This window comes from Telmatherina bonti (assembly GCF_933228915.1).
Source record: "Telmatherina bonti genome assembly, chromosome: 14".
NCBI lineage: Eukaryota > Metazoa > Chordata > Actinopteri > Atheriniformes > Telmatherinidae > Telmatherina > Telmatherina bonti.
Window position 1 is genome coordinate 31,550,767 of NC_136612.1, and position 26,598 is coordinate 31,577,364.

General features: G+C 43.0%; 1 protein-coding gene across 1 annotated transcript in view; it reads right to left on the reverse strand.

Moving 5' to 3' along the window:
• Positions 1-552: 552 nt before the first annotated feature.
• cacng2a (calcium channel, voltage-dependent, gamma subunit 2a) overlaps positions 553-26,598 on the reverse strand; it is a gene marked incomplete at both ends in the record, with an annotated part of 78,359 nt that continues 52,313 nt past the window's right edge. Inside the window, 2 exons of the mRNA XM_079252411.1 lie at positions 553-1,088; positions 1,986-2,126. Of these exons, the coding sequence (XP_079108537.1) occupies positions 553-1,088; positions 1,986-2,126 (677 nt within the window). The remainder of the gene's footprint in view (positions 1,089-1,985; positions 2,127-26,598) is intronic.

Consider the following 26,598-nt stretch of genomic DNA (forward strand, 5'->3'; position numbering starts at 1 on the left):
TATATATATATATATATATATATATATGTATATATATATGTTTAGTACCTTTGTTAACAATTCACAGTTTTAATGCAAAAAAATTAACAAATGAATCAATAAATAAAGGAGGTGTTTATCTGGGCGGTGGGCTGGCTGAGGGGGAGCTTGACCTGTTGCTCCAACCAAACTTATGAGGCAAAACTGTCAAACCAAAGGGCAATGAAGTCATGGAGCTGTTTTTGTTTTCTTTAAAATCTCAGAAATGCCCAACCCCTCCCAACCCCCTTTCAGTGCCCTGAACCTCATAAAGAAACTCTGCGCAAAAGCAAAATGGCAGATGTCATTCTCTTGGGACATCCTGACCCATTCTCACTCCTCTGCCATTCAGTCCAGGAACTCAGCAGACTTGTTGAAATTCTCAACAATGTTAATGGAAAAGTCATGCAGTCGAACAAAAAGAGCAAATGTCTATAAACATGGAAATCCAGCGTTCTCCTGGGTGGGCCGCACCTGCAGGGGTTCCTGTGTCTCCTGATCTCTGCGGGGCTAGCCAGGCCTGTGTCAGCTCCCTCATACTGGTGTGGTGCGGCGGTTTGCTGTGTTGGTGTGGCTCGAGTCTTTCAGGTCCTTTGGGATGCAATTGTGGACTTGGAGGAAGTTGTGGTCCCTCTCAGAATTGTAGGTGGCGGTGGGTGTACCGGAGGACTTTAGGGTGTCCCGGGGGAGTGTGTACATGGAGATCTCTGTGGATGGCAGCGCACTGAAGGCCTTTAGGCCCACTGGCGAGGTGTCGCGGGAATGTGAGGGGTCTGTGGAGCGGGAAGAGGAGCGCGAACGGCGCCTGTAGCGGTAGCGGTAGCTGGGGATCCGCGTTATGGCTGAGCCTTGGAGGTAGTCAGCTGCTCGTGCCCCTATTCGCAGCTGTCGATGGCGGTCAATGAACATGTGCACGGCCAAGACGCCCACCATCTCAGCCATGATAAAGGAGAGGGCACCAAAGTAGAAGGACCAGCCATATGAGTAGCTGTTCTTCTTCGAGTCGCTTTTGGAAGGGTCCCCCGCGTTGGCTGATATGTACACGATGATCCCGATAATGTTGCTCAGACCTGATGGGTTGCAGGGTACAAGGTTGTGTCATACAAAGGAGTGGGGACAGTTGTAGGCAACGGATCCATGTGGAAAGAAGATAGTTGGAGAAGGACAAAGAGAGAAGACACAAGTCATCAGCTGAGATAATTTCACAGTTATTCTCTAGATTACTGCAGCAGCACACCAAGTATGTTTGAGTTGGTACATTGTACCAAGCGTACTAATCCTGTACAACTCTCCATCCAACATGACACAAGACTTAATCTTTGCCCTTGCAGCAAGAAAACAGGGCCGCTTCATGTCTTGATGCAGATCATTTGGGACTTGGCATAAAGTAACCCACACTCGAGCTGTGTACACATTGTACACAAGCCTGCATATACACTCTGACTTGCTAGTCACATGCAGAGAAATTTTTTGACATAGCATATTTTGAAAGACGGTTCATGGGGAAAGTGTGTCAGGGACACCATATTTTTAGAGATAAGTCCCAATGGGTGACTTTTAGCCTCGTAACTGGATCAAGCGAAGAGACAAAACGAACAAAAGAAGTGGCTTTATGGTAGCTGCGGTGCAAAAGACCAACAACGGCCAAGGAAATTTGGTAGAAAGACATCAACGGCGTTGTCTTTGTAGAAACAGGGGCAATGGCACTGACAAGGAAATAAAAGCATTGAAATCAAATGTATAATTACTGGTCTATGAAAGAAATGGTTAAAATAAAAACATTGCTGATCATTTGATTAAATTACCACTCATAAAAAAGTGATTGTAAGGCAGCTTAATATACTAATAAGTCAAATCAGTGGCCAGTTGGTAAAAATAACGTAATCTACATCAAGAACGCATCTTTAAAATCAAGTTTCCTCATAAACTTCTTTCCCGCTGTCTCATTTTATTGGTGTTTGACTCACCTGCAGACACAAAGAAGATCCCTGCGCTGAGGATGATGTTGTGACGTGACTTGTAGAACTCACTGGCAGCTATACACAGGCCTCCCATGAAGAGCAGGATGACGCTGAGGATGGGGAAGATGCTGGAGGCTCGTACCGCACCTGGAAGTCAGAGGAGGCATGAGGGATGCACAAAAAGGAGGGAAAGAGGTGACGGGATACGATTCGGTGTACACACAGACAGGACACGCAAAGGCAAGCAAAAAAAGAGTGGAAATAAGAGAGAACGACAAACAATAGCCAAAAAAAAAAAAAAGCACATCAGGATCCATTTCAGCATCTGGTCCTTGTGGGTGAGCATATCCTAATCAACACCCCATAAGGCCTGTGAAAGACTCCATCAACACTGTCCAGTGAGTGTGCATCCCCACAGCGAGCCTGCTACCATGGCTTACGTAATCACACTGTTTGGGTCTACCTCCTCCTCGTTCTGAACACTTTCAGCAGAGGTAGCCGGTTGCTTTGTGCAGCTTCATGTGAAATGCAGTAAAGAGCAGCGCTTCAAGGCTCTGGCATGCACATCAGCCAGGCTGCGGTGCAGACGGATGCCACCAATGTCCTTGAAACAAAACAGGATTCTCACAGCCAATTATCAAGAAGCGGAGACTGGAAGTGGGGTATGATGTTACTTGGAGGTCAAGTCAGAGTCAGGAAAGGGTTGCACTGCACCCCGAGGTGTCAGGTGAAATCAGAGTCATGTCGAAGTGTGTTAAAAAAAAGCCTGTTGTTTGAGTTATGCAGCAGGAACAATGAGGGAGTCTTCACCTCCACACACCTGCCCCTCCCCCACCCCTCTCCTCTTTAACATGCACACTTAAAACTTTCATCAGGCTGGTTAAATTTTCACCACTTCACCTCATCTCCCCATGCGGCTGCCAACTCAGCAGTTTTTCCAGTTTCTCCCCAAAGTGCTGATGTCAGGTTGGGTGGCTCTCTGCTGAACTTGGCTGCCTGCACCTCCGCGGGGACCAGCCGGGGGTCCCGGCGGCCCATCTGCCTGCCTACATGCTGCCATTCATCACTGCCCTCCTCCCACCTTGCTCTCTCTCCTGGATCTGTTTATCACTTGCACCTTAAGGCGGGCGGACGGGTCGGTGGGAAAGTCACCCTGAGCCCACAGGCAAACTGACAGGCGGCGGTTAGCAGTTGCTTCGCCCAACGGCGGCCACAGCTCGCTGGAGGCACGGTCTGCGTTTGGCTTTCACCATTTACAAGAAGAGCAAATGGAGAACTTGTTGAGTTTAGTCTGTCATACTTAACTCTCTTTGGCTGGATATTTTTGATTGTCGTTTGACATACGTGCTGCTGCTTGTTGTAACAATGCAGTTTCTCCTTCTCCTTATTTTTCAAAGGTTGCCTTGGCGATTCCCTTTTTCTGGTTTATTCTTACGTTGCAATGAAATAGACCAGGGAAGAATCCAGGTCCTATGAGAAGTAAACATGGGTGGGGTCAAACTTTTTTTTTTATTTGATAAAAGTTTATTTGTCAGGGACCATGTGTAAAAACATTAGGGAAAGATGCTTTACACCAGATTTTCAGCCTTAGCTAGTTTCCACCTGCAGTCCCTGAAACAAGAATTACCAAACAAATGAAATAAATAATTCCATAATAAAGAAGAAATCAACCAAAACAAAGGGAAAAAAAACTTAATACAAACACTTTGGTGCCGTATCTATACCCCACCTCTTAAAGTTTTTTCTTTTAAATTTTGAAGCCGAAAAAAGTTATTCTTTTTATAACACAAAGTTCCAAGAACATTTTGTCCAGTCAGACCTCCTGGTTTCAGTTCTTTGTCGTTTCTCTCCTTGCTGTGATGCTGAAAACCCATAACACGTATTTTACACATATTTTCATATTCTGAGTGTAAGACCCCCACAACGGTCCCTTCCACTGAAACACCATTTCTACTGTTTATATATTAGTTGTAGATATTTGAGTAAGCAGAAAGTTTTTTTTATTATCTTCAGACAGGCACAAAATATATGAAAATGATGACAATGTCATGGTGTAAAGGTTTTTATTTTTTTTTTATTGTTTCAGTTGTGGTTTCCTGTTTTATTTTGTAGTTTTCCTTGTGTTTTCCATCTAGCTTTCTTTTTACTTTAAGTTCTCCTTGACTTAGTTAGCTTATCCATTACATCTGTGTCTTATGCTTTCTGTGTATCTATGCCTCTTGGCTTCATGGTCTGTTATTAGTCACCCCTGTTTGTCCTTTCAAGTTGAAATGAAAACATTAATTTCTGTATCCTACCTCCTAGTTTGCATGTGGGATTTTGGAGTTGTGATTATAACAGTCTACAGAGAGTCTTCCAGCCAAATGCTTTCCAAGAGGTTGAATTTGTACTTTTCCATTGGGACACATGTCCTTCATCCACATTTGCTCTGAGATGTCACTGTTACATCCCCTCTTCCATCTCTGCCTCATCGGATACATTCATCATTTTAGTTTTGTTAGAGCCATTTAGTTAATATTGTTGCTAAAATATTCAATTGTTTAATTATGAGAAAGTTTTAACAAGCTTAATTGAAGACAATTAAGGCTGCTTGGATCGCCGCTTTTGATTGGTTCTGGTTTAACAAGCCATCCATGAAGCTTAAGTTTCTCTTTTCTATTAATTCTTGCTGTGGAGCCCAGAGAGCACACTACTCTTTGACCATGTTGAAGTGTATTTACTCATAAGGAGTACCTTTATTTTTTTTTGTATATCTATTTTTCTCTCTTTCCTGTAACACTGAAGAGATTTAGTAAAGAACATAGAAACAAGCCCAGGGCTTTTAGTGGTTTTTGGAAGCATGCGTTAACTATATGTTCGGTCTCTACAGCTAGAAGAAGGCCTTTATAGTCAGTGCCTGTGATGGACATGTGTGACTCCATCACCAAGTACTGCTTTATAGTTGATGCAAAAGGTATGTGATGACAATGAGTAAGCACACTGATCAATTGTTTATTGAAAATGTTTAAAATCAAATGTTGATAGGTGTTTGTGGAGGGGGACTGGCCATCCTTCCTCTGTGAAGAGAGTTTTAATTAGCATTGCTTGATTAGAAAACTTCCTATACATTTGTTTTATTTTCTTAACAACTAAGATTACTACTTACCTCTTGTGGTCTTGGAGAAGCGCAGGAGCTAAAAGAGGGAAGTAGGCTCAACTACCTGCTTAAGAGCTGCAGGAATGGACCATATTAACGAGGAGGGGGATGTAGTTTAAAGATTAAATAGTTTTATGTATGTAAAAAGGTTTGATAGTCACTGACTGATGGGTATATATAAAAAGAGATGTGTATATGTAAATATTTATGCTTTGTTGTGTTTAATGCTTTTAAATAGGTGTTAGTATTTTGTGGTTGGTAATTGTAGCCCCACCTTAATGGGCTGATTCTCTTAAGGTTGACAGCAAGAGAGTATAAAAGCCTGCTGTATCTGTGTGGAATGTGATATTGGTTGGAAAGTACATCGAAATAAAGAGTCATACTCCTTGTTGGATTATAAAGCAGTCTCATGCCTCTTCATATTAATCATATGACAAACGGCTAACTGACAGTGCCACTATTAAAAGTTTCTTAAAAACCCCCGTCAACATTTTTTATGATGTTTTTTTTTCTAGTACTCCAATAAAACGTTTGGACAATTAAAAAAAAAGGCCACCACATACTCTGTCCCTCTTCTTCCTCCTCACGTTTTTATTCAGTCATTAAAACAAAGGCCAGAGGCAAGAATGTCTTTTTTTGTCCTTATTATATTTATCATGCTATTATTTAACATCATGATATGCTCATGTGTTCCTTTAATCTCGATTGAAACAATCTATCCACTGAGCGCCAATATGAGGAAGACTTTACTGCTGTTATTCGCCACCTCTCATTTTTCTGCATCTGTCTAATGCACACTGTCATCTCACACGTTGAACACCCCCAGACTAGTTTTATCTCCGTCTTGTTTTTCTCACACTTAATTCGCACTCAGTCAATGCACAACACAGTTTGAAAGGTAAAGTGTCATCTTGTCCTCCTCCCTTCCTTTTCTCCTTGTCTCTGCTTGTCCAGCGGGGATTGTGGAGTTTAGGATTACCAGGGAGGATGATTAAATATTAAATTGTCCTAAGAGTTGACCCTGCTCCTGTGTCCTGCACCAAACCCTCTCAATCTTCAACTTCTCTGCCCCTCCTACTTCCATCCCGTTCCCAAAAGTATTGACATGGACATTAAGAGCAGAGTACATGGGAGAGGCCACATGGGCTCTTTTTCATCCATCAGCTTCATTGGGCAGGACGAAAGAGGGATAATGGGTCAGCCACATTTATTGATTGTTGACATGGTGTTGTTTAATTGAAAAACATCTCAAGGTGACACAAAAGTTGAAGAAAAAAAGTTTAGTTGCAGACAAGCTTAAAAACAGAAAGGAATGAGGAAGGCTCTCCTTATTTGTGTCATCATCATCTCATAATTTACTCTTTCTATCTATTCTCAGAAGTCCTGTTTTATGCTGATGGAGTGACAAGTCTGGAAAAGGTTCCAGCAGACAATGGTCAAAGCTGGCCCATCACAATGCATCCAGATATAAAGCAATGGGGATGTTTGATAGTGTGGATGGGATGTGTGTGTGTGGAGGGGTGTGTGTTGAGGACTGGTGGCGGTACATAGGTGTGTGGATGTGTGTGGGTAGGGAAGGTTCCAGCAGACAATGGTCAAAGCTGGCCCATCACAATGCATCCAGATATAAAGCTTATTATTCAGTCTGCAACCTGCCTTCCTCTTGTCTCGCCCAGTCGGCTGCAATAAAATAATTGATGTGTGAAATGAAAGCTTATTGATGATCTTGTTATGCAGATCCTGGAGCAGTTGCAGCTTTTGCACATACAGCCTGTCTGGTGCAGAAATCAGCAGAAGGTCTGGTGGCTTTCAGTGAAACGTGCTCCTGTAGGATGTGTGCATGCAGAACTCGTCGTAACGCCGTTTACTCTAGACAAGAACATCCTTCGATGTTGCACGAATTCCTCGCTTCATGTTCGTCAGCTCAGAACAGCCTTGCTTTGTTCAGAATGAACAGAAAAAGTAAATGCACTCATGCACAAAGTGACGGCCCCATTGCCTTGAGATTTTTTAGAAATGTTTAAAGTAATGAAAGCAATGCGATGCTGTAGCTTTCTAAGACAGAAAGATCCAGCTCATTTGCATATCTTTGATCTTCAGCTGGCCTCCAGTGCTTCTCCAATCCTAAGAACTCCCTGCATTAAAATCTATGTGTAGCAGCGTGTGCGCTGACCTTCACAGTGACCTCCCAGTGTGCAGCGTACCTTCACTGGGATCGTGCTGCAGTTTGCTGCGCCAACATGTCCCTGGGTTTGGCTGACCACACTCTGCCTCCAAAGGAAAGGCTGAAGTCCCTGTAGACTTTTCATGCCAAGATGCACTCTGTTCTCCTCCATAATACAGAGTGTGTCAGTGCTCACTTATTGTTTGAAGCCCAAAAAGCTGTGTCTCGGAGCAGCTTTGCGCCTGCAGCACAGGCAGCGGATGGAAACTGTTGTGGGACGACAGGGCAGTAACTATCCCCAAGGCAGCGAGGGCCACTATTTACAATCAGAACCTCTTCACCACGTTCTTAAGGTTATGTGTCTTCACCTGCTGTCTTTTTAGGATCGTCACTGGCAAAGTTTTGGTTCCTGCCTGGAGGGATGTTTAGGCGTAGCAACATCCCTGGGGGAGGAGGCAGAAACGGAGACTGACAGGCTGAATGAAAGTCTGGGACTGATCTGCTACGAATGGGGGAGCGTGGATAGTAATGTCCCACCGTTTCCTCTCATCATCCTGCTGTTGCACATATTAAAATATTACATGACTTTTGTATATATTTTGTATGTATATATATATATATATATATAGTATTAGAAGAACTTTTATCTTTTGCATAGAAAAAGCAAAAATGAACAGTTTAAGAGAAAATATGAATATTTTACATTCGCTGTTCTGATGCATCAGAGCAGTGCGAGTTTATGACAGTAAAGGAGCAAGGTGAATGTAGCGTAACTCTGATACAAAGGAAGGTTAATGCTGACTTCTGCGTACAGTTTGTGCATTTTTTTACAAGCGGACTGAATTTCCATTAACATCACGTCATCAACCTTTTCGAGCAACTGTGACAGTCATTAACGGTACATCTGTTACAACTTCACAGTGTACAGAGGAGGCCGGCAGAATGGCCATTATCTCCACCAGGGTGACACTATTTTGACAGAGGGTGGCTGGGATGTCTGCAGTCCTGGGACGCAGTGATAATGTGTGGTAAAAAAACTGTCAATCTCCGTCTGCTGGAAACAACGGTACCCTGTCCAAATGAAAGCTATGACCTCCGTCTTAATAGCTGATGACAGCGGTGACCTTCGTGGCGTCTTGTGTTTCTGAAAGCCTCGCTTAGGCCCACATGAAAGGATGCTCTTGGGACTGCCATGATTAGCACTGAGGTCACTGTTTTGATTTGGACTGAGTTCACTGGGACCTCTTTGGATTCTTGCCCCTTGCCTGCCATGTTCATGTGAAACAGTGTTTAGCTGTGTTTCTGGGTCTGAATGCCGGCGGATCTAACTTTTAAAGCTCTACATTAACATATTGCTGTGTTTCTGATTGTATTATATGGCAAGAAATATTTTTAAAAAGTTGAAGTGTTGCAGATAACTTGTTAAGGACTTGATCAAGCCTTTGCCTTATCAAGAATTACAGTGCATGAAGTTTGCTGCATTGTTTTGTTTTTCATTGAAAGATGATAGTCACTATTAAGTTATTTTCAGAAATTCAATAGTACATAGATGAAGGTGATTGAATCTATCATAGGGATGCACCGTTACCAATACCAGTATCGGCTCAATACTGTGTCTGTACTTGTACTTGGTATTAATAAAAGTGTTCTGATACTACACCCAAAACCCTTTACCGATACTGATACTGATACCCGATACCCAATACCACACTAGTTAAGCCAGTGGAGATGTGTTTGATGACATGCTTCGGATGTGTTTTAAAAGAAATAAATGCCTCGAATGTTAAAATTTGATATTTTTTCGAAATGATGTCTGCCTCCTCAAGGGATCAGTCGGCTGAACTTCATTCCCTCTGGTCCCCTGTGATCAGCTCCATCACTTAGTATGGGGGGAGAATGTGACCTTAATGCGCTCGGGGTTGGTGGCCGGTTGGGGGTCTCTGGAGGCAGTGGGTCTGTGGTGGGCTCCTGGGGGGGGAATTTGACTGCTCCACTGCTGGGGTTGCTAGGTTTCTAGCCCTACGGTGGACCTGGATGGGCCGGCGGCTGGAGTTGCCACGCGGCGGCGGGGCGAGGTCGCTGGCGGGTGATGGGTTGGCGGGCTTGACTCCATAACGGGCGCTGTGCCGCCGTGGGGTGGGCTGGGGTGTATGTATGGGGGAGTGGGTGGTGCATGTGTGTGGTGGGTTGGTGGATAAGTGTAGATGTGATGGATGGGGGTGGGGGAGATTTGGATGTGACGTGGGGGTCAGGAGGATGGTTTTGAGGGTGGGCTGAATGTGTGGCTGGGTGGACCTGTATGTGTCGGGAAGTGTGTGTGTGTGTGTGGGTGTGTGCTGAGACAGTGGCGGATGTGTGTGAAAGTGCCGATGTGTGGACAAGGGGGGACTTCATGTCCCCAGGTGGGGGTGTCCTCTGTGAGTGAGGGGGCGGTGGACAATCGGTCTGGGATTCCCCTTCTGCCGCATCTCCTCTTCTTTGTCCTCATGCCCCCCGTCTGCGTGTGGTGAGTTGGTCCCCTCTTGGGTCGGTGATGACTCTCTGGTTAGAGTCGCCGAGGGCTCTGGTTATGGGGATGGCTGCCCCTGGCTTGTCCTGGTCCTTGGGAGGCCCTGGGAGGGGGGGCATGCCTAGTGCTGCTGGCAGCTCGCCTTCTGGAGGAGGGTGAGCTTTCCTCCAGACTTAAATCCCTCGACCCCTCTTCCTCCCCGCTCCCCATCACACACAGGCAGGGTATTGGGAGGTGTGCACGTGGCGCTGGGTGGTGAGAAAGGCCATCAAGGTGGTCTTGATCGCTGCACCCAGCCTCGGCTCACCTCCCAGTTTTAATTACACTTAGACATCAAAACACCAAAACACTGACAACTCACATGATTAGGGGGAAGAGCATGCGGTGTATGGTGGGCGGGGCTGCTTAGGTGGTCCCTCTCCCGACACCGCGGGGCACTTCCCTCAATTTTAATTGCAACTAATACATACTTCACAATCAGTCATAAGCGGGGGGGAGGCAGGGGCGATAGGGTCCTCTCATGCCCCTATTCTCGGGGCTTTACTGGGGGAGGGTACAGGTGGGGGAAGAGCGCCATCCATTAGACCTGAGTCTGGGCTGGCCTGGCTGTAGGAGGGTTGTCACCGGCCCTGGGGGGGTGCTGGGTCAGCTGCATCTGTGGAGTGGTGGGGGGGAACGCTGGGAGTGGTGGGCGGTAATTATGGGGGCCCTGATCGGGGCCATCCTGTCCTCTGCCCTCGCTGGGGCATCTCACATGGGACATCATGGAGCGGTGAGGTGAGGATGTGTGGGAGTGGGTGTATGGGGTTACAGATGGATGGTGCGGTGGCTGGGGGGGGATTAGGGTTGGGGATATAGGTGGGTAGGGGGGTGAGGGGATAGGGATGTGTGCGGATGAGTAGATGTGTGTGTGTGTGTGTGTGTGGAGGGGTATGTTGGTGGGTGGGTTGCATGTAATGGGGTGTGCCTGTGTTGGAGGAGTGAGGGTGTCTGTGGGGGGGCTGTGGGTGGTGGAGGGGTGTTTGGTGGGGCATGTGTGGTCGGGTAGAAGTAGAGGGATGGGGTGGCGGGGTGTGAGCGTGTGTGGGGGCGGGGTCAGTTGGGGTTTGTGTGACTTGGTATGGGTGAGTGAGTAGAGGTGGGGTGGGGATGTGTATGTGATGGGAGATGTGTGTGGATTGTGGAGGGGTGTGTGGATGGGGGCTGAGAGGGGAGTGCGTGTTGGGGGAGGGAGGGTATGCATGTATATGTGTGTGTGGTTTGGTGGTGGGGGGGTGGTGTCCTGTACCCGGGGAGTGCAGCTGGCGCACTGGGGTGCGACCTGGCTGCCGCTAGGTGGCGGTCTGGGGATCCTGGTCCTCCGTCGGTGTGGGCTGTACCCTCTGCCTGCGGGGGCGGGGGGCTGCTCTCGGGCTCTTGGGGCCCTGGGGCCTGCGCTCTGTCTGCCCTGGGTGGCCGGTGCCCGGCGGGATCGGCCCTTGCCGGCCTGGGCCTGTTCCCCCTGACTGCGGGGGACTCTGGTTGGGCACCTCCTTCGCCACTTCCTGGGTGGATGCATGGCTGGCTCCGGAGTGGGGTGGTTGGGGTCTGTGCCTGGGGGTGACTGTCGGTTACCCGGGTCTCTGGGTTCTCCTGGCCTGCCTCTAGCCCTAGGCGGGTGGGGTCACATTGGCATGATCACTCTTCTCTGAACACGTTCCACTCTAAATGTTCTGCATGAATGTTCTGCATGTGTCACAGTCACTGAGTCATCCAGCAAATTTACAGCAGGTACCTCTCTTTCTGTCTTTTTGATTTAACTTGCTAGTTTCTGGTCCTCCTGATTGTCAATGGTTTTGTTCTCCACAGGGACCATGAATCTAGAGTTGGCTTGTGTGGGTGTATATATTTATGTGTGTGGGTGGGTATGTGAGTGTACATATGTATGTATGTATATGTCTGTATGTATGTGCATGGATATGTATGTATGTTTGTGTGTATATATATATGTATGTATGTATGTATATCTATCTATATATATGTATGTATGTATATATGTATATATGTATAATGTATGTGCGAGTGTATATACATATATATGTAGGTGGGTATGTATGTGCATATATGTGTATGCATTGATCTCTTTTTGTTTTTTATGTTCTCTTTTCTGTTCTCTTTCTGCCCCTTTCCTGTCCTTTCTGGTCAGGTCCAGCAGCATAAACTTTAATAGTTAGTTAATAATAATAGTTAACTATTATCCAAAGCAAAATAGAAAAATAAAATAAGAATCAAGAAATACAAGGGGATCAATACATCTATAAAAGTTCCCCTTGGCAAAATAAATTTGCTCAGCAGAACACAGCATCCAGAACATCAGTCTGCTTGCTTAAATGCTGGACAAGACAAAAAAAAAAGAAAAAAAAAAGACATTTTTTGCGAAACTAAAAGCGAGATCTTTGTTTCAAAATTGCACATGTAAAGTTGTATTTGGCTAAAATATGTAAAATCAAAATAAAACTTGTTGAAATTGTTAGAGCATATGTTATTTTTGTATTGGGGAGGTAACTTAAGAAAGGATGGGTAATTTATTACAACCTAATGAAACCTTACACAGTTATAACACTAGTATAAACCATGGTCACAATAATGTTTACATAAACTAAATTTGGTATTGGCAAATATAGCTATCTGCAGATATTCAATTTTCAGATATCAGTATCGGATTGGAACTCCCAAAAAGTGGATCAGAGCATCTCTAATCAATACCATGTCACAATAACAGCGTTTGAGAAAACTGTCTAGATTATTTGGGAGACTTTTGAAGCCAGACGTGTTTTGGAGTCACTGCTTGTCAGTGGTAATACACTGTAACACATCCCCTTGTTAGGTTTTGTGTTGTATAAATATGCACACATCTACTGTACATTTTAATATATGTATGGGGATTTTTACTGTTAGTGACCAGAGGGACAAGGTGGCTGTAAAGCTGATATCTTAACCTCGCATGGCATATGGTTCATTCCACAGAACCCTCTGGGAATATCCTCCGTATTTACCCCTATGTACTAGTGTATTTATTTAAAAATGTATATGAAATGGACAACACACATTGATTAACATCAAAATGTTTGTGGCCGAATTAGCCAAATGACAATTCTGCATCTCCTGTTCATTGATGTTAAAAGGTGAGAAGTTCCTAAAGTAAAAAAAAAAAAAAAGCCAAAAAAACCCCAGGGACTTTCAGAAATAACGGAGCAGGTGATTGGGTTCTATACTGCCAAAAGGAACAAATGAACCTTAAGTGAGATAATGTTGTAAATAAGCCAGTACATTTGCTGGTGGTACTTTCACTGAAATCCCACTGAGGCCAGTTCATGATGTAGATAAATAGAGGCGGTACTAATTCTTAAAGAAAAAAAAAAAAATCCTACATTTCTGTTTGACTCAAACTCATTTCTCTTTACTGACTGTTCGCTATTTATCCCGTAATGATTGGCATTTCTCTATTTACTAACTCTAAAATTGATTGTTTACCTACAAGGCTAATTAATTTACTTTTTCCAGATGGAGTAAATCTCTCAAACTTACATTTTATTGAACTGGAATGCTGAAATTTATTGCTGTTTGGTTTCCCTGATCCCCCACATGTGCATGTGCCTCAGTGCATAAGTAAGCTAAGAGGACTGTAACGTTGCAGTAATAAGTAGTGAGTCATTCATTCTCTCAAACACTGAGTAACACAAACTGGGGTTCGCCCTTTCTCCTTCTTGCTGCCCGTCCTGTTGGCGTCTGCGCGATGACGCGAGCCCCGCCCGGTCCTGCCACCCTGCCAGCATGCGTGCCAACCTGCTTACAGAGTCGCAGGGTGGGAGCGGATACTGTGTGTACTGTATTGATTGGCACGGCTGCAGCTCAGGCTGGTGTCCACGCGCTGGCACTCCTCTGCGCTGGCTGACAAACAACTTAATGAGACTCAACACCCATGCAGGCTCATGGCTCGGTTTCAATAGTCGCACGTCCAGCTCAAACGCCACGGTGGGTTTCACACCTTCATCCAAATGGCCACGATATATAAATATCTGGAGCAGGTTTGTTAAAAGTCAGAATTTAATTTAGATTTTATTGAAAATAGAAAATGTCAATTAATGTTATTTGAATTTCTGGGTATTTAACATAAACTATTATGAATACATGAGTGAGTATTTTTTGTACAACAGAAGATTAAAAGATGGAACTAGCTTGTTAGGAAGGGCTGCAAGGGAAAGCTGCTTTTCTATAACAAGAGTACAGCAGCACAGCTTAGGTTTCTGCTAAAAAAAATAAATAAATCACAAAATGTTTGGAAAAATGTCTTTTAGGGTGACTAGACCAAAGTAGATGTTCTTAGCAGCATCTTAGGACAAAAACAAACAGCAAATCAGCTCATAGCAACTGTAGAGCATGGCGGTGGAGGGATAATGAACTGGGCTTGTTTTGCAACAACGGAACGTGGACACCTTGCTGTCATTGAATCGACCACGAACTCTCCTGTATACCAAAGTATTCTGCGGTCAAATGTGAGGCCATTTGTATGACATCTAAAGCTTGACTGACATCGGCTCCAGCAATCTTCACAGATGGCTTAGGGTAGTGATTTGGATCAAATATTGGTAAATAAACAGTAACACGGTGTAAGCATCATGTTTTATCAGTTATAATTATATAACAGGAGTGCTGAATCCTGATACTCAATTTGTATCCACATCTAATAGTGCGCTCGACTCGATTGGTGACGCAGTTAAGTTGCAAAATTTATCTGGTTCAAGTTTACTTTCACACTGCACTCAAATGAACTGAACCCATTGAATAAATTATTATCCTCATCTGAAGGGGCACTGCATCAAGAATTACTGAAGGAGAAGACAAAACAAGCCGCAAACCAAAAAAATGAAGTCATCCGTTGGTTAATGCAGGGCAACCTGGGTTCTTGGTTTCTGTTGTCGTCCATGCTCTGCATTTGGTTCGATGGAAGCAAACTGAGACCTTCAGTTAAAGCTGGACTAGAGTTTGCTTCTTTGGGATGGATCAAAGTTTGGTATGGCATTCACATCAACCCAAAGGAGCAAGAAAACAAACCAGGATACAGTTCAGAATGGCTGGTGTTCTCTGTTCTTAACACCTTAAAAGCAAGTGTTTTCATTTTTTAGGCACTGTAGATGTGCAAAAACAAAATGCATTAAGTCCTCTTTGTTAAGGCTTCTCTCTTTACCTTCTATTCTTTCCCTCTTTCTGCATCCTTTACTCCCTCACTCTTTCCTTCATTGACAGCGTTGAGAGGAAATTAGCATTGGCTCTTAATCAGCCTCCCCCAGCCCCGAATGTGCTGATGTGCAGGACAGGGTCATGCTAATCAGGTGCCTCAGCTCCCAGGCACATTGATTTAATACTACAAACACTTATTAATCCCCTCCACACCTCCTCCTCCTCAATACCGAGCCCTTGCACCGTCCTTGTCCCGGCCGAGAGACTTCTTGTTGCCCCTCTCACCCCTCCCTGTCAAACTGGCATCAAACACAACACATAAGAAAACAAGGAAAAGGAAAACTGTGGGAGAGTGAAAATAAAGGATGTACAAAGACGAGCTTGATGGCTAAATTTAAAACAAGCTTTTAGGCTGCATCACCGAGCTGGTGTGTCCTGACAACACACATCGCAGGCAGAACACAACCTGACTGAAGTTGATTGGAGAATAAATGGAGATTTGACTGATTTTACTGAAAGAACCATGTCTGAAAAGTAAAAATGCGATGTTTATCAAACCTAGGCTTTCCTTAACTTATCCAGAAATGGATTCTCCATCCTCTTATCACTTCCCTTCTCAATAACTGGTCTGTTATTTATTGTTTAAACTGCTAAGTATGGGTTTACCTATTATCTACCTATAGTAACTGTTTTGTTACTGAACTTTTGAAGAACAGTAGCATCCCCTAACGTGTAAATATTTGCTTTGTTTTCATTTAGGAGACTGTATGGAATTTGTTGGCAAGAATTACTTGCTATTAAACGATATGCTATAAATGCCATAACAGGCCTATATAAATGGCTTCCAGGCAAATATAAAGACTGCACAGGTTACTGTCCTCTTTGCCTATTCCAGCTGCAAAAAGACAGATTCTTCAAGAGTTTTTATTAATTAAAATGACTTTGTTCACCTACTTTGGTGCAATTAAATGAAAGGCTAGTTAACATGCATGAGGAAGTTCATCTGAATCAGGTGTGTTGGAGTGAGCAGGGCAGTGGGCCCTGAGGACCTGCAGCACTACTGTAGCCCAAACAGATCTCGGGGGTTGTGGAGATCAAGGAGCTTCCTGAATTTACTTAATAAAAAAAAAATGAATACACCTACATAAGAAAAATATAAAATCATCAGTGATAAACTGTGCACATACATGTCCTTGCACATTCACTCTGCACCCAGATTTAAAGCCTATTAGCTCTCCTACCGAGTCCGGCGCTGTCATATCAAAATAATATCATACAGAGATGGGTCAGTGGTACGCTGTGAAAGTAAAATAACACCACATGACAGGTCTGCTCACATAGTTAAACTTCCCTCCACAGAAACCATTTCCATTGCTGTAATTACCCTCCACTCCACTGCTGATCTCCCCACAGATCATGCTAAACGTGTGTGTGTGTGTGTGTGTGTGTGTAAGACAGTAACTCTCAGAAATTTAGCATGATCAGCAGTTCACGCCAGCAGGTTCGGAACAATTCAGTAATATGGGCGAAATGACACATGGGATTAACGTACAAGTTGAATCAGAAATTTAAAGTGATATCTGTACAAGCACAAATACCAAACATGCCTTTAGATTCAGGCTGCACGGTGGCATAGTGGTTAGCACTGTGGCTTCACAACAAGAAGATCGCTAGTTTGATTCTCGGCTGGGGGGAGGTTTGGTCAGTGGCCTTTTTGTGTGGAGTTTGCATGTTCTCCACATGTACGTGTAGGTTTTTCTCCGGGTACTCCAGCTTCCTCAAAGACATGCATGTTAGGTTGATTGGTCATTCTAAATTGCCCCTAGGAGTGAGCATGAGTGGATATGTGGCCCTGCAATGGACTGGTGAATTGTCCAGGGTGTACCCTGCTTTTCACCCAAAGACTGCTGGGATAGGCTCCAGCTTCCCCACAACCATAGACTGTATATAAAGAAATGGACGGAGCCTCCGTGACGTCACCCATAGGTTTCTGAAGAGCTGAATTGAAGCACGGCGGGCGGTTAATCTATCTTGGCAGCGTCATGCGCGTCATCTCACCCAGAAAATACAAATATGGGCAAAGAGATGGTGGATGATTGACATCGAGCGAACTCCGAGCTGCCTGTAGCTAAGAGCTAACCGAGCTGACCCGGAGATAACAGGAGCTAACCAGCTAATGGAGGTAAGTGATCTAAAGCTAAGTCACGTTATTAACCGGCTAAAAACCGCGGTTGTTCTACGTTCTTCTTACTTGAAGCCAGAGATTGGTACCTGTCAGTCAAAAGGACACGCCCCTAAATTTGCCGAACTTCGAGATTAAATTACTTTTAAATGGGCGAGTTAGAAAAAAATGAAGGGGGAACTGCAGTTTTATGCACTTCCACATAGGCTTCACTTTTAACCGCCGGAGGTTGCCGCTTGCCCGTGACCCTTAATCTGACTAAGCGGTTTGGATAATGAAAGAATGAATGATTTTAGATTAATCAGACCAGTAACACTTTTCCATCTTCTATTGTCCAGTTCTGGTGAGTGTGTGTGAATTATAGCCTCAGTTTTATGTTTTTAGCTGACAGGAGTGGTACCCGGTGTGGTTTTCTGCTGCTGTAGACCATCTGCTTCAAGGTTGGACGTGTTGTGTGTTCAGAAATGATGTTCTGCAAGCATATCTTGCAGAACATCATCTTGGTTGGAACCAGTGGTCAACCAGACATTCTGGTCCAGACAACTGCAGCTCGCTGGATATTTCCTCTTCTTCAGGCCTTCTCTGTAAATACTATTGATGGTTGTGTGTGAAAATCCCAGTAAATACTCACACCAACAACCATGTCATATTCTAGTTTACATTCAGCAATTTGTGCTACTCATGTCTTCATGCGAAGTTCAACTGAAAAAAAAGTCATGTATGATGACATAACTCTTTTACATGCGTGTTCACAGCTGATACCGACACATCAGGTGAGCTGTTGCAGATAATTAGTAAAAAAAAAAAGGTTTCCCTTAATTCGTCAATAGTCACTATCTTTTGCACAGCACTGCAGTGCCTCTGAATCAGCTGAACTGCAGTTTTAGAGACACCAGAATACCAGAGTCCTGCCTCATAGAGCTGTTAGTGGTGAAAAACTCTTCAAGGTAAAAACTGGTATCATCATTTCACAGCAAAATGGTGCATCACAAACACGTCTCCCACAGTGCCGGTGGGGGAATAAAAAAACCCCAACTCAAACCGAAATGCATAAAAGGAATCTAATTATCCTCTATGTTGTGTACAAAATGAGGGAAATCAAAACACAAATTCTTTTTGAATGTAACTCACCCTTGAAAGCACATTTCCATAACATTTCTCATACAGAATCTATTCTTTGAACACTTCATTCTGTGCACCAGTTTAGCATCTGGACGTCCTTTTACTTTTGATGCAAAGAGGATCTGCTTTCCCTCCGGCTTGCAACACTCAAACTGTTCTCACTTTGATTATCTTTGGCATAAAAAGGCCAGCAAACTGTCAAACCTGACTCTTTGTGCTGAGAGATAAAAATGACACAAGTTTGCAGTTTTCTCTCACAGTGCTGGGAATTTTCAGGCTCACTTCTGATGAACAAACGTGTGCATGTTTAACTATTTAGATGAAATCCCAGTGACAGCTGCACACGGCGGCTCGTCCTGTATGCTCTAATCTGGCTTTAATATGAGGACACGCTCCTTCAGCGCTGTGTTTTACAAGCCGCGCTGCTTCTTTATTCCCGCTTAATATGATATGAAGTGAGAGGGCTGGCATGCGCTTGGTCAATCAGGACAAAAATGATTGGATTTTAATTTATTGGCTCACGGCCGTGTACTGTGTTTTATGTATCAGACAATGGATTTCTTATTTGTTGCCATGGTTACTGCTAAAATTACACGAGACTCAATGTCACCGACTGAATGGGTCAACTGCTGGATGAAATGCTGAGCTGGTACTTAACTTTGTTGCCAATTGTTAACACACCAAACACTCCCAACAGCCTCTCCCTACTAATATGAGCCCATTTACCCCAGTTCACACCAAAAACACACACTATTTGTAACTAAATACTTAATGTATGGGTTGGGGTAGCTGGTTTTGTTTTAATCCCCCTGCCCCTATCCTACAAGCCCTTGCCCCAGACCTATTGATTTTATTGGGCGACACCAAAGCCAGCTCAGGCCAGCGTCCAGTCTGATACGAGGCCCCAGGGTGACAGGCTGTGGCAGGCTGGCCTCATCAATGTCAGCAAATACTCTCAAAGTAACCCATACTAACAGCTCAGGGAAAGAGAAAAAATGAGAAAAGTTCCTTACATGGATAATTCCATGTAGGCAAAAAGACAAATATTTCATGTTCGTATGAGAGAAAGCACTTGCTTGTGGACCGCTATGATGCTTTCACTGACATAGGATTGAAATATGACAGAAATGAAGCAAAAAAAACCAAAACAACCCCATTCAGCTCAACAAAATAAATATGAAAATGTTTGAAATCATAAATAAACAAAAGAATACAGAGACTAGATATAATTCATTATCCTAATAGTGTAAAAATACTATACTAGATGTTTTGGCTGCTTTGTCAAAAACAACAAAAAAAAAAGGAATCTGTGAAGACAACATTGACCCATTATCACCTTTTTGAAGCTGATATGGCAAACATCACAGCAAACAGCAACTTATTTACACCTTCACAGACAATATCATTAATTAGCCATTGTGTTTTGGACAAACTTAAACATGCATCAATCCAGCTGTTGTTCCTGAAATACCTCGCTAGGCTTAACTTCTCATTTCATGTTACTGGTCCAGGATGTGATTTATTAACAGGTTATGGAAGCATCAGCATTCTGTGACTGTGACTTCTTAACTATTCAGTAGCAACCCAATGTTAGCAATAGCATTTGAATTTAGTGTATACTTATATCAGCCTATGGTATGGAACTGGGACACAGTGGGGGGACTGGGGGATTACAGTGGGCTGCTGGGTGAGAAGAACAAAGTGGCTTTTGATGTGAAGCAAGCAAATATGCAGCCTGAAGCGGAAGAAAACGTTGGTGCAAATGTTGCCAGGAGTGAGAGAAAATGCAAACGCCACAAAAAGCTCGAAGTAAAAGCAAAAGGCAGCGGATCTGCCATGCTAGGTTAAGACCTGAATCTGACCTCTTGTCATCTTACCTTACGGAGGAAATCACTACACCATTAGATGCCTGTATATAGCAGCTAAACAGTGTTAAAACAAGCTAAATCTGGGTCAGAACTGAGCATAGAGGGTTTGTTTAGATCATGATAAAGATGTTTAAAGTTAGCATCTGTGAAATTTGTGTGATTAAGAGATTTTTAGCATAAACTAAACTAGCTGATGAGTAAAAAACACATTCAGTTTCTGGTCTTGCTTATTTGTATGGCTTTTTAATTGACTGTAAGAACCTTGTACATGGAAAATTAAAGACCATATTGATTAATTCTTTTTAAGTTTTTTTTTTTTTTTCCACATAAATACCAAGACAATCATTAGTTACACTGAACAAGATGTACTGCTCTTCACTTGTCCAGTGATGTTGGCTTGTGCAGAAGGGCTCTAAACATACTATTTTGTCATCAGTACCTGGTCTGCATGGCTTGAACGGGTAGATCTGAAACTTATGCAAAAGAATTTTGAAGGTCGAGTTTGCTGGGTTGTAGCGACTGACCGGGTGAACTCCCTTGCAAGTTGAAGAACGCCTCGTCTGGCCTCCTTCTTATTTAATGATAATTATGTTAAGATGTTAAGGGTTTAAACTTAACAATTTGCAACTGCAAGCTGAAAGGGTTTTATTTTACACACAAGTTGAGTTGCACCTCCAATGTCATTGTTGCACTGCTTCCTCTCTCAAAAAGAAAAGGAAGTCATGAGTAAAACCTATTGTTTCCTCAGAGTTCAGGTTTGTTTCTGCATGGGAACAACACAATCACATATTGAATCTCTTTAAGAACCTGTTGCATTATTTTTCAGTGCGCAGAATAGCGGTCATGACTTTCTCATCAGGGGATTCATGCATGTTGCTGTGGTAAGGGATGCACTGGCTCTGACAAAAGTAATAGTATCAAATGTCAAAACATCTGATACTGACCCCAAGCCTTGCCCACCCGACTGAGGAGATATATAAGAGAAATCGAGGCCAGGTAAAAAAAAAACAAAAACCCTGTTATCCACCAAACCAGCAAACCAGTGTCCTCCCTGCAAGCTCTGCTGGCAAGGCAGGAGACTGACCGGAAACGCATATGGAAGCATCCTATAATCATTCAGTCATTTTGCATTCAACTGGCTGATCAATAAAAGTGATCAGTTAGTTTAGACACTGAATTCAAGTAAAATTCAGTAAAGAAAAAAAGGCTAATCTGGATAATCTTAATATAATAAATTTTCTGACTGTCTGCTGTTTAAGATCATTTCAAACTGACTGAATTGTTTAGTTTTTAACTCTTTGGACAAATTCAGCAAAAAAATTGATCATATATTTTACCTTTCACTTTGAAGCAGTCAGTGATGCTGGAACACTAGATTCTCCTTTTTATGACATTTATGAAACGTTGTCACCAAATAGTCAGATTATATTTTGCTTTATTATTTTTGTAAATATGCCACATTAAAGTATTTCTTTGTCCTCTTTTAGAAGATTAAATGAGAAAATCCAGAGGATAGGCACATAATGACTCAAGTGTCCGATGTCATTGAAGCAAAGTCTAAGCTTTTTGAATAGTTCATAAAGTCACACCGTATAAGATCAGCTGAGAGATCCAACTCTGATAATGATAAAACTCTAGATAAAATCATTTTTAGCTTGAAGCAAATAATCATTGCCACAGCGTAACGTTGTAAAACAGGAGGAAAATAATTCTAAAATCATATCAAAAGAATAAAATGTTTGTTGAAGCAGCACTCATTTACAGAAACCAGACGCACACCGCCTCACATGACCTTCTGATCTCCACGCCACAGTGAAGTCATGTCTTTCGGTTCTGGTATGAGCAGCTTGCATAACTGGGCGTTTTCTTCTCCTGTTTCTTCTCTATCAGCTGCTTAGCGCCCAGCAGAGCAGTGGATGATGGGAGCTCCAACACGGCATGATCTAAAAACCCACTGGCGCTTTAGTGTGTCTCAGCTGGCTTATATAACCCAGTGTGGATGTGCAAACTGCCTTGCTGTTGGGAGAGCTTAGGACACACAAACACACAAACACACACACACACAGCTACGGCTATTTGCCACGTTTGTTTAAATTTGTGAGTGTGTGGATGTTGGCATTAGGACACCTCATCAATGCTTGTGATTCTTAGCAGAATCCAGTCAGATCTGTGTGTTTTCCTGCTTGGCAACTACACAACCAGATATCTTCCTCTTTCTTCTGATGACATCACCAGCACGTCCCTTTGATTTTTGGACCAGCAAGCTCCTCAGTGATGTCACATCCACCGGGCTTTCACCTGAAGTGACATCATTTCTGTTGCATAACTCCCTTCGCCTGCGTGTTACAGCAGATTTTCTTCTTCTCCGTCCACCCGGAGGCGGTGTGTAACTCCTCATTATGGAAATACCAGGTGTGTCGGTGGAAAAGGAATGTGCAGATGTAAAGAACGGCATCCAGCAAGATGCTGCCTGATCCCCCCGTGACCTCGTCATGCACCCAAGGAAAAATGTTTAAGAAGTGTGATGCTGTGAGTCATCATGGCTGAGAAGACAATCAGTACTGTACATGCAATACTATGGGTGTGAGGGTGAGGAGATGCAGAGAGAGACAGCAATCAAGAGAGGCCTGACCTATATAAGAAGGAGGCTGAAATATTTATGGATGTGAGTGTCCTAATTGGCAAGCCACTGGGAGCACTGCGGCCTTCTCCTCCAATCACCGCCTGAGAAGAGGGGTAACACACACACTCAGAAATCCCGCACGCGCAGACAAGTGGTGGCGGTGCGAGGACCAGAGCGTGGCCTCTGCCCCTCAACTGTCATCCCCAGCCTGAGAGATGCCTCATTATGAGTCTGATCTGCCATCACCACGGCTTCGGCATAGTTAGAATCATTACTAGAGCTGTTATCATAACGGTTCTCCGTGGCACAGACGGACGGGAACAACCGCTCAGAGCGTTGAGTCAAACGCAGCCTAATTGGCTGGGCTTAATCTCCAGCACTGGCACGCACCGCTCAACTCTCTGAGTTCTCCATCGCAGTCAGATGAAGACAAGGAGACGGACGCTTTCGGATCACTTCGGGCAGCACGGGCTTGGCTGGGACTCGGGACATCAACAGACTGAAACTGGAAACTAATCTTGCTCTGTCTGATTTACCAAAACAAATACATGTTGTAGTCCTTGTTATTCAAATGAGATGTGATAAAGAACAAGTTTGTTCAAAAATTAATCTGAGCTATCTTTGATATTGGACAAAAATCCTCAAGATCCAGAAGCATCTGTTGTTTCTCTGATGTAGCTCATGATCTAAAAGTATTTATCAGTTCTTGTTTCAGTCAGTGGTTTGTCTGATTGTATTGTATTGTACTACCAAAACATTAACCAGGGAGTCTCTAAAACTGACAGAAGCTCCAACTAGAGGATAAAAAGACATGAACTGGATCCAGATTTCCAGTTTGAACCATGGCTGGCAGCCTAAACAGTCTGTCCTGTGGACCACAGCCAGTAAATCAGAGTTTATGGTTCCCCCCCACCCCCGCCTGTAGGATGGTCTTTCCTTTCTCTTTTACAAGTCTGCTTGCTTGTGGGCTTCTCTGCACTGCTGCCTCTTGGAATGTGATGAGAGTCAGTCACCTTGTTTTAATGGGTTCAGAAAGACACATACACTATGTTTTTCTGTAATAATCACAAACTTCTAAAGCTGAGAAAATAGAAGCAGATTCTAAACTCATGAAACAAATCAAATAGAAGGAGAATACATATTTTGTGGTAAGGATGTAGCTCTAAGTGATAGAGTTAATGCTTATAGAGTAGATGGAAGTGGTCTGTGTTGCATGTGTCTTTATGATTCTTTAGCTGTGACAACAGATGATTCCTGGGATGCATTGACAAAAAAAAAACAAACAAAAAAAAAAAACACTGTGAGTGTGTAGCTTTTATGCTTGATGTTAGGTTTGATCACACAAACTATATCTCCGAGATTTCCTCCATGTCGTACTGTGGCGCTCGGTGTTTGCATGCACCCTGAAAAGTGTATTTGGACTGCAGTAACTGCACAGTATGTTGTTGTCTCTCACCCCAAAAATAACAGCCGACTGCTCCTATAATGGAGTTTTAACTAATGGAGATCATATTAACTGAACAATTAAACAAATCTAAAGCACTTACTCCCACAAAGAAAACAATACTTTTAAAAAGCCACTCCAACATTATACAATGGAAAAACCTACTTTCAGATACGTATAGAAAATCTCTGCACATCCATCCATAAAAGAAAAGAACTTTTCGCTGTTATTGTGATTATCATACAGACCTAATTAAAATCAATGGGTAATTAGCAGACTTGTGCAGAGCTTGCAGCAGTGAAACTTCTGAAACTTGCAGAGCGCCGACCCTTAAGGACCAGGACTGAGGATCCCTGTTTTAGAGGCATCTAGGGTTGTCTAATGTCGGATGTGACGTCCACTCTGTGTGCTCTGTGTAGTACTCTTCATGTTCAAGCCTTTACACACCAGGACCGATGCGAACCAACAACAAGAAATTGTACAAATTTCTATTTCTAGCAAACCACACACGGACATCAGGGTGTTGAAGGCCAGCAGGGGAGGGGCTTAATAGTTTATGACATCATAAAAATGGATATTTTAAAATGAGCTGTTCAGACACTTAATTTAAAATCTGCTAATCTGTTTTTTGTCTGTGACTTAAAATGTCACACATGACAATTGTAAGCACTTAGAAAAGTGATTTTTTTGCATGCAATATCCCCTTTAAGAGAAATTGACCTCAGTTTGTAAAAATTAAAACTCGCAAAATCGCTGGACAGAATTTCATCACTGTGTGAAATATTTGGAGTCGTTGTGTAAAGGCCTTAATTCAGTTCTTACACTAAACCAAAGCCACTACACTCACATCCCACATATTCTGTCAGTGTACAGAATATATAAAGTATACATTGTATAAAACAGTGTACAGAAATACTCGTACATAAACACATTTCTACTTTCACCTGAAACAACAGTTTTATACACTGTCAGACTTCATACAAACTCAAATATTGCTCAGAGTACTGTATCTCAAGCTCAATATCGTTTACAAATTAGAGAAAAAAACCACAAGTAACATGTGAAAGCATTCTTTTAATGAAAAATACTTTATTAATCCCCAAAGGGAAATTCAGTCTTCATCAAGTTTTCCAGGTTTTCTGAGGTTTTTCAAAGTTTTCCTGTAGCCTATAGTTTTGTCATCATTTTCAGAGAAATGTTTTTTGTTGTTGTTTATTAGGCCACCTAAAATGACCAATAAATGATGGAAACATACAAAATCTTAAAGGAAGAATCTGTGTTGCTTCTACACAGGCAGGTAGCCGTGAATCCATTTTAAATGGGTTCTTTAGACTCTTTGTAACCAGCAGCCTGTCACAAAAAACACTTGTTCACATTTCTTTGTTTTTATCTATAAGACATACCAAAAAATAAATTTAAGAAACAATTTGACAGGATTTAATGTTAATTTTTTGACCAACAAGATGAATCCCAGCAGTTCTAAGCCGAGAACTTGCAGCATGCGCTTGTTCTGTGGGATTTATTCATTTTAGGGCTTTGTTTTAATATTTCATTTTGTTTTTTAATTATTTCTGTTGTCAGGTCACATTTTAGTTTTCTGTTTGGTTTTATAATTTGCTTTAATTAAATGTGATTTTCTGCTGAGCCCAACACCTGGATTCTATCAGGAAATTATCGCAGCTGCCCTTCGTTGGCTGTTAGTTCCCACAGTTTAAATACTCCCTGGTTTCTGCGCTGCATCCTTGTTGTGACTCTGTCAACAGTGTGCGGCTCTCTAAATCCTACCCTGGTCTCCTGTGTGTTTTGAATTTCAGCTTGTAGAGTTTCTGTCTTGGCAGCATTATTGGTTTGTTTAGAATAAAGTCAATCGTCTTCCTGTATCTACCTGGTCCTTAGATGTGAGCCTGCGTGCACGCCTCACCTCAGCACTGTGTGCCCTTCAGGAAAATGAGGGAGCTGGAGAAGTGTACAACAAATGGAGTGGTGGAAGGCTCAAAAATGATTTCCAGCACTGTATCTGAATAAATCAGTAGGCTAAATGACTCAAGAGCAGGGCTGAAAGTCAGTCACAGGTCAGATGGATGGATGAATCCTCCAGTTTGGGATCGTCTTGATAGAGAGGGGGGAAAAAAGAACAAGGGTAGCCAACGTCCAAAGAGCTTTTCTTCAAGAAGCTTGGAAAACTCTTACTGAAGACTAACTAAAAAATGACAAGGAAGCTTTTCTGCAAGGGTACAAAGTGTGTTGAAGAGTAAAGCTGCTCAGATCAAATATTCACCCTTTAAGCTTGTTCAGTTTTGTAGTTTTCCTGGAAATATTTTAGACATGGCTAAAAACTTTTGCACCGTATT